Below are 7,650 nucleotides of genomic sequence, written 5' to 3' on the forward strand. Positions count from 1 at the left end.
TCATCTCACTCTCTACACATCTCACTGATTGGACCTTTAATATGAATTTACCTTCTTAAGGTCACTTCAGTTTAGCTTAAAACACTGCGACAAACAGGACGTCATAAAAGGAGTCAGGCAGTTTGTTGATTTAATTTATTTTCTCATCATTGTTTAATTGTCATATCAAGTTCATGATCTCTTTTTTTGTTGAAGAACAAAAACAGAAGATAAAATATAAACAGCAACATGTGTGATGAAGAGCAACAGAGACCTCCAGAGTCCGAGACGTGGAACTGAAAATGTCTGAGAGCAGAGCTGCAGATTTAAAAAAAACACGTGCACGTCTTCAAAACTGTGTCATCCCAATTTTTTCAAAAAAGAAGCTCCACATGCTGAAGAATCTGCAGACTGCTGTATGAACTGAGTGATAAACTTCAGATGCTCCACATCTTTTAAAAAACATCCCACTGATCCCCCAAAAGCATCAATACATAAATGAATAAATAAATAAAAACACGTAGAGTCTGTCTGCAGAGTTTTAAACCAAACTGTGACTTATTATTTTTTAAATTAAATCCTGTTACAGACTGGAGTATAAATATAACATCTGATATAAAAAAAAGAATCAATCTCAAAGAGGAACACCTTCACTCTCTCTGATTCGTCTCCTCACATGAAGCTCCTCCTCCTCACATTAGGCTCCTCCTCTTCCTCCGCTGCTATCTGAAGAACTTGGAGGGGAACAGACAAAAAGCAACAACAGGCAGAAAGTGTGAAGCGTTACTGAGAGCATGAATAAATACAAACTTAATTAATTAATTGTATATTTTCCTCATCTTGTCCCTTGTTCTTGATCATATCTGTGACTCCTGTCCTCTTTGTTGTATATTTATTGACTTATTGATTTATTTATTTCTGTTGTCCTTAAATCGAGCTTGTGTGTCATTACCCAAAGAAACCACACGAGGGCGCCAGTGTGCCTGCTCCATCTCTGTTTAGTCCTGATTGGTGTCGATACATGTCGGGCGCGGGGGGGGGGGGGGTGGGGGGGGGGTGTCCCAGCTCTTTATGAACGGGGGTTGTTTTGTGTTTGGAGCTAACTCTGTGTTTGCTGACATGTAGAAAGATTTAATCGGGTTTAAAAGATAAAAGAAGTTGATCTGTCTGTGTGGATGCTGAATATAATTAGGAGAGACGTGTCGGGGGGGGTGGGGTGGTCTCCATCTGTCTCTAAGACTAAATCTGCAGCCTGATGCTACGTGCTAATTCTCTTCTCACAACATTCACTGCAGCATGCTAACTGATAGCTAACTAGTGGGCTTACCTGGTTAACCCAGGAAAGGCTGGAACAGGAAACAGGACAGACGGGTTAGCGTGCAAAGTTCTTCGATCTGATCGGACGTTACAAACGATTTAGTGTTTATAAAAAGCTGCAGTATGAGCTCAAACCACGTTAACTAACCTCCCCATATAATCTGTCACTACTAAGACACTATGAAGAAATACAAATAAATAATGTCTCCAGTAGATGAATTAATGTCAGGCGGAGAGAAACCGCATTTTGAAGGTCAAACATAAAGAAGGTCAAACTTCAAAGTTTTATTCTAAAGACGTGAAGCAGCTGTGATGTACGTACCGGTTTCTCTTCCTCTGACTCTAACGGCGTGACTTTAGCCGACGATGTACTCGGTAAACTCTTCTGCTCGGAGACGGTCGGCGCTGACGGACTCACCAGAGCTTTATTCTTCACCAGAGTGGTCAGAACTGAAGAGAGAAGAATGATTCAGTCAGATGTTTAGAATAATCTCAGTTTGAATACAGCGGTGTAGAACTGGTCTCTGTACCCTCTCTGGTCAGGTTCTCGGCGGCGCTCATCGCCTTCCCTCCGAGGTCGTTCACTAAGTTGTCCACCATGGCCTCGTGACGAAGGAAGATGGGCCGGACCACTCTGTTGTAGATGATCTGGGAGCCGTTCCACGACATCGGAGCCATGCACCACAACAGGAAGAGACACTGGAGGCGCAAGAGAGAGTCAGGGTTTCAGGACGAACTCATGTCCTCAGTGATCCAAGCCTCCAGTCAAATCTCTGAGGAGTTCATCTTTGAGTCTGTAGAGCGAGGACTACTCTCTCTAACAAAGGAAACGTTTGTCTATATGAAGCCCACAAGAGGCGTTCAGAAGAAGGTCAGAGGTGGGTGTAACAAATCAAACATGCTGCATTAACATGAAACGCTTCAAATATATAAATGATCCAAAGTCGAAAACACACATATTCAAAAACGAGTGCATAAAGATGAATGCTGCAAATCCAGTCTTAAATGTAAAAGCTCCAGGCCTGTAGAGGGCGCTCTGTGGAACGCTGCATAATGACGGGAGAATGAAGGAGACAAGGAAGTGAAAAGTGGAATAGTCTGACAACACAGAGTGAATGCAGCAACCAGGAGATTTAAAGTCTGTTTTAGATTTTACCACCATAAGAGAAACAGCTGAGCGGGGTTCTGTCAGAGCAGCTTGAAACTAGCGCTAGCTCCAGTATAAACTGTTCCACAGAGCACCCCTAGAGGCCTGGGGCCCTTCCACTTAAAGGTCACATATCATCCTCCTCCTATTGATCATGTCTATAAACCCCTCTATTTCAGCCCTGCTCAGAACAGGCTGTTTCTGTGTCTGTACCTTTAAATATGTAAATGAGCGATGTCTGACTCCATGTCCTATTGTTTACGGTGAGAAGGCAGACTCAGAGGGCAGAACAAACACCTAGCTGTGGGAGTGTCACCCACCTGGGGGAGGGGCTACTGCCCTTTGTGATGTCATGAAGGGCACACATTTTCTGAAAAGTGGAGCAGGCAGAAGATGGAGAGGATGGACTTTTCTCATCATTGGGGGGTTTGTAGACGGACTAGAGACACATGATGAAGTGGATTTTATATAAGTGACCCTTTAAACGTCCTTTTTCTGAATTTGTGTGTTGCTGACTCTGTTTGGTTTAAGTATTTACAGTGTGTTTGATGTTAGTTCAGTTGTTTTGTCTTTCTTGCAGCAGGTCTGTTTCATTCGTTGTGTTTGTGTTGGACTCTTGGATGTGTTTTTGAATTTGCATCATTTCTGAATATTCTGCACGCAGTTCTTAACGTCAGATGTTTTGCCCCCCCGCTGCAGAGCCTTTGCACCAGGTGACCCCCGTGGTTTTCCTCACCTTGAAGGCGTAGTAGAACGGGAACCAGTAGAGGAAGATGTCTGAGAAGAACTCGCCTATGCTGAAGACGCCGTACACCACCCAGTACGTCAGCCATTTTGTGTCGTCTTCTTTACTCGTACTTTCGATGGCTTTGATTCTGCAGATAAGACAGAAAAGAATCGGTTTGTGAATGTTTCAGATTAACAGTGAAGAGAAAAACATCCCATCAGACCGAACAAACGAGCGATTTAATGGTCATGATGGCTGCAGGCTAACGCAGTGGACCAAGACACCAGATGTTAAATAATATATGACAGCAATGCATTCTGGGACTTGTAGTCGGACAGACATGTCTCTGTGAGTGAAAGACAAACACATGAAATACTCACGAGTAATAGGCTGGATAGACAAATCCAATCAGGTTGCAGAGCAGCGAGGCTCCATATCCATACACCAGGTAGAGTCCGGTCAGTGAGACGGCACCTGGACGGGACAGAGGGGGAGACGCACCTCATGTTGGAAATCAGAAACTCAAATCATACAAGAATCAGACGACTGTGTTTGATAGCTTTTAACACAAACGTTGGTTAAAATAACATTAAACAGTTTAGTTCTTTTAGTGTGTGGAGAGCAACAATATGACCCAAACAGCTCAACACATACTAACAGATTATTTCCAACACCTCCCGTCTTAAAGAGGACATATCACCCCCCTCCTCCACCTTTTCAAACAGTCCCCTCCTCCACCTTTTCAAACAGTCCCCTCGTCCACCTTTTCAAACAGTCCCCTCCTCCACCTTTTCAAACAGTCCTCCTCCACCTTTTCAAACAGTCCCCCTCCACCTTTTCAAACAGTCCCCTCGTCCACCTTTTCAAACAGTTCCCTCCTCCACCTTTTCAAACAGTCCCCTCGTCCACCTTTTCAAACAGTTCCCTCCTCCACCTTTTCAAACAGTCCCCTCCTCCACCTTTTCAAACAGTCCCCTCGTCCACCTTTTCAAACAGTTCCCTCCTCCACCTTTTCAAACAGTCCCCTCGTCCACCTTTTCAAACAGTTCCCTCCTCCACCTTTTCAAACAGTCCCCTCCTCCACCTTTTCAAACAGTCCCCTCCTCCACCTTTTCAAACAGTCCCCTCGTCCACCTTTTCAAACAGTTCCCTCCTCCACCTTTTCAAACAGTCCCCTCGTCCACCTTTTCAAACAGTTCCCTCCTCCACCTTTTCAAACAGTCCCCTTCTCCACCTTTTCAAACAGTCCCCTCGTCCACCTTTTCAAACAGTTCCCTCCTCCACCTTTTCAAACAGTCCCCTTCTCCACCTTTTCAAACAGTCCTCCTCCACCTTTTCAAACAGTCCCCTTCTCCACCTTTTCAGTGCTCTTGAAAGTATTTCACATCTTGTAAATCAGTTTTGTCCTTGGTTAAAAAGAAGGTTTCACACTTGGTAATTGTTGGTTTGGCACTTCCCAGCCACCGTACAGAGTAGAAGTCCATGTGTGAACAGAATAAAGATATTAGACATGTTAGGACGGACTGGATCTATGAGCTCTATATCTGCAGGTTAACCCTGAACTGTGAGCAGGGCAGTGAACGCAGCACGCAGGTCCTGACTCACACACACACACACACACACACACACACACACACACACACACACACAGATACAGGAAGTGTTGTAAAAAGCGTCCTACCTCTGATGAGCTTACGTGGCCGTTCACACATGGAGCCGCTCTGCTCGGCCGTCTCTGTTAATCTGATTTAAAGAGAGGCAGCGGGGACACGGAGCACCAGGCACCGCAGTGACATCATGATACTGATCTGCTGTATGAGCAGCACTGAGGCATGAATAGACCCTGTTCACCGCCCCACGCTGCACTAAACTCACTCCTTCACTCAATATTTATTTTGTCTTTGTCATTGGATTCATCCCCTGAGATTCACTCCATAGAAAAGGTCCTATCATTATAACTTCTTTTACACAACTGTGCCCCTGAACTCATCACCAGGAGACGTGTTTGAAGCAGCGTTCGTGTTCAGAAGAAGACGAGGAGGTTGTGTTGTGGATAAGACAGCAAACAGACTCATGATGACATCACACATAACGGCTTCTCAAGGTATCTCTATGTCACAGACAGAGGCTGAGCCTTCTTCTGGAGTTGGTTTTATTTTTGGAGTTTGGTCATTAAACTCAGTCGGAGCGGTTTGAAAGTGTTACAGGTCAAAGTTAGTCGTGTCTTGTGACCGCTGTCAACAACCAATAGGAGCGGTCTCACCAGCACTAAGCAGGAAGCTGCAAACTTACACAGCAAAGGACGTGTGGTTCTCCTGGACGATGGAAAAGGAGGAGAAACTGGAGGAAATCACCAGAGACCAGAGTGCTCAGAGTCAAGACAAGACCAAGGCCAAAGTAAGACCAAGGCCAAAGTAAGACCAAGGCCAAAGCAAGACCAAGGCCAAAGCAAGACCAAGGCCAAAGCAAGACCAAGGCCAAAGCAAGACCAAGGCCAAAGCAAGACCAAGACCAAAGCAAGACCAAGGCCAAAGCAAGACCAAGACTAAGACCAAGACCAAGACCAAGACCAAGGCCGAGGCCAAGGCCAAGTCACCTTGGGATCCAGACCTAGACCTACACCGAGATCGAGTCAAGACCAAGGCCAAAGCAAGACCAAGGCCAAAGCAAGACCAAGGCCAAAGTAAGACCAAGGCCAAAGCAAGACCAAGGCCAAAGCAAGACCAAGGCCAAAGCAAGACCAAGGCCAAAGCAAGACCAAGGCCAAGGCCAAGACCAAGACCAAGACCAAGACCAAGACCAAGGCCGAGGCCAAGGCCAAGTCACCTTGGGATCCAGACCTAGACCTAGACCGAGATCGAGTCAAGATCAAGGCCAAAGCAAGACAAAGAGCAAGGCCAAGGCAGGGCGAGACAAGGCCAAGACCAAGACATTTAGGGATCAAGACCAAGTCAAGACCAAGGCCAAAGCAAGACCAAGGCCAAGGCAGGGTGAGACCAAGTCAAGACCAAGTCATCTTGGGATCCAGACCTAGACCGAGTCAAGACCAAGGCCAAAGCAAGACCAAGACCAAGACCAAGACACTTAGGGATCAAGACCGACTCAAGACCAAGGCCAAAGCAAGACCAAGACCAAGACCAAGACACTTAGGGATCAAGACCGACTCAAGACCAAGGCCAAAGCAAGACCAAAACCAAGACCAAGGCAGGGCAAAACCGAGATGAGATCAAGTCATCTTGGGATCCAGACCTAGACTGAGATCAAGTCAAGACCAAGACCATAATTATCACTGAAAAACCTTATCTTGTGTGCAGTTGGCGTGTCACTTACTCAGACCGCGACACCGGGAAGTTCCGCAACCAAGAGACCAAGACCGGTCTCGAGAACTACGACACAAAATCAAATCATCCAGAAATGAAATCTTCTCCATCACAAAAGCAAACAGGAACTCCAACGACAGAAACCCAATCAGATTCCTATTTACAGATCAGAACAGGTTGGAGTGTTGTTAGTGAGATCTGGATCTGTGTGAGTTTAAAGGCACAGTGTGGTCTACATAAAGGTTCTGTTGACCCAGAACAGATCCAGCTCCTCTTCAGGTCTGAGTCTGCAGACAGCAGCTGTTCACCGGAGCCTCCATTATGTTCACAGGAGGATTAACTGAATCCTCTTCAGGTTTCGATCACATGCACCGAGCAGGAACAAAAACACTGAACACAGAACCATAGAAGAACCACCCGGAACCAGGTCCAGCAGAACCCAGCACAGAGACCCAGACCCGGAGAACAAAACCCTAACGTACCGAGTGCGATGATCTTCTTCTTTATCCCCGTCTTCTCCTCCAGCTTCCCCAGGAAGTCAGTCACCACGTTCTTCTCGTTCAGGAAGTTTTCCGCTCGCTCTTTGATGGACACGAAGACGTCCAGCAGACCCATGGTCCTCGATCCGGTCCTCAGAAAAACCCAGGAGGAGACACGGGGGAGATGACCTGCAGTACGGAGGGAAACAGAGCAGAGTGTAATCCTCTGACAGAAACAATCTGCTTTAATGAGAACAGGAAGGAGGAGGGGGAGGAGGCAGAGAGGAAGAAGACAAGTGAGAAGACTTTATCATAGACTTCTGTACAATAAGACTGCTTTTAAACCAGTGGAGTCGCCCCCTGCTGGACATTAAAGGTCACATATATAAAATCCACTTCTCCATGTTTCTCTAACTCTAACATGTGTCTCTAGTCCGTCTACAAACCCCCCAATGATGAGAAAAGTCCATCCTCTCCGTCTTCTGCCTGCTCCACTTTTCAGAAAATGTGTGCTCAAACAGGCCGTTTGGAGATTTTCCCTTCATGACATCACAAAGGGCAGTAGCCCCTCCCCCAGGTGGGTGACACTCCCACAGCTAGGTGTTTGTTCTGCCCTCTGAATCTGCCTTCTCACCGTAAACAATAGGACATGGAGCGAGAAAGACAGAGACACCCAAGCCC

General features: G+C 46.2%; 1 protein-coding gene across 4 annotated transcripts; it reads right to left on the reverse strand.

The window, feature by feature from the left end:
• Positions 1-120: 120 nt before the first annotated feature.
• reep6 (receptor accessory protein 6) lies at positions 121-7,604 on the reverse strand. 4 transcript variants are annotated; one of them, XM_065956398.1, is made up of 8 exons: positions 7,416-7,604; positions 6,973-7,158; positions 3,551-3,644; positions 3,180-3,318; positions 1,827-1,995; positions 1,619-1,746; positions 1,307-1,325; positions 121-713 (listed from the first exon to the last, which is right to left on the reverse strand). In XM_065956398.1, exons 2-7 carry the CDS (start codon positions 7,103-7,105, stop codon positions 1,311-1,313), a joined length of 678 nt encoding a protein of 225 aa, XP_065812470.1. In that variant the 5' UTR covers positions 7,106-7,158; positions 7,416-7,604; the 3' UTR covers positions 121-713; positions 1,307-1,310. The 4 variants fall into 4 exon arrangements, with proteins under 4 accessions (XP_065812470.1, XP_065812469.1, XP_065812472.1 ...); XM_065956397.1 differs by lacking the exon at positions 7,416-7,604 and having other exon boundaries at positions 6,973-7,200; XM_065956400.1 differs by lacking the exons at positions 6,973-7,158; positions 7,416-7,604 and adding an exon at positions 4,852-5,008.
• Between the last annotated feature and the right edge of the window lie 46 nt (positions 7,605-7,650).

Source organism: Labrus bergylta, chromosome 6 (assembly GCF_963930695.1).
Source record: "Labrus bergylta chromosome 6, fLabBer1.1, whole genome shotgun sequence".
Classification (NCBI taxonomy): domain Eukaryota; kingdom Metazoa; phylum Chordata; class Actinopteri; order Labriformes; family Labridae; genus Labrus; species Labrus bergylta.

Bases quoted from the DNA above. Each gene is read 5' to 3' on its own strand.
- reep6 (XM_065956398.1), bottom strand. From the start codon at position 7,105: ATGGGTCTGCTGGACGTCTTCGTGTCCATCAAAGAGCGAGCGGAAAAC. The intron at 3,645-6,972 runs GTACGTTAGGGT...TGTCCCGTCCAG, and splicing joins GAAGAAGATCATCGCACTCG to GTGCCGTCTCACTGACCGGA. The intron at 3,319-3,550 runs GTGAGTATTTCA...TCTTATCTGCAG, and splicing joins GTCTATCCAGCCTATTACTC to AATCAAAGCCATCGAAAGTA.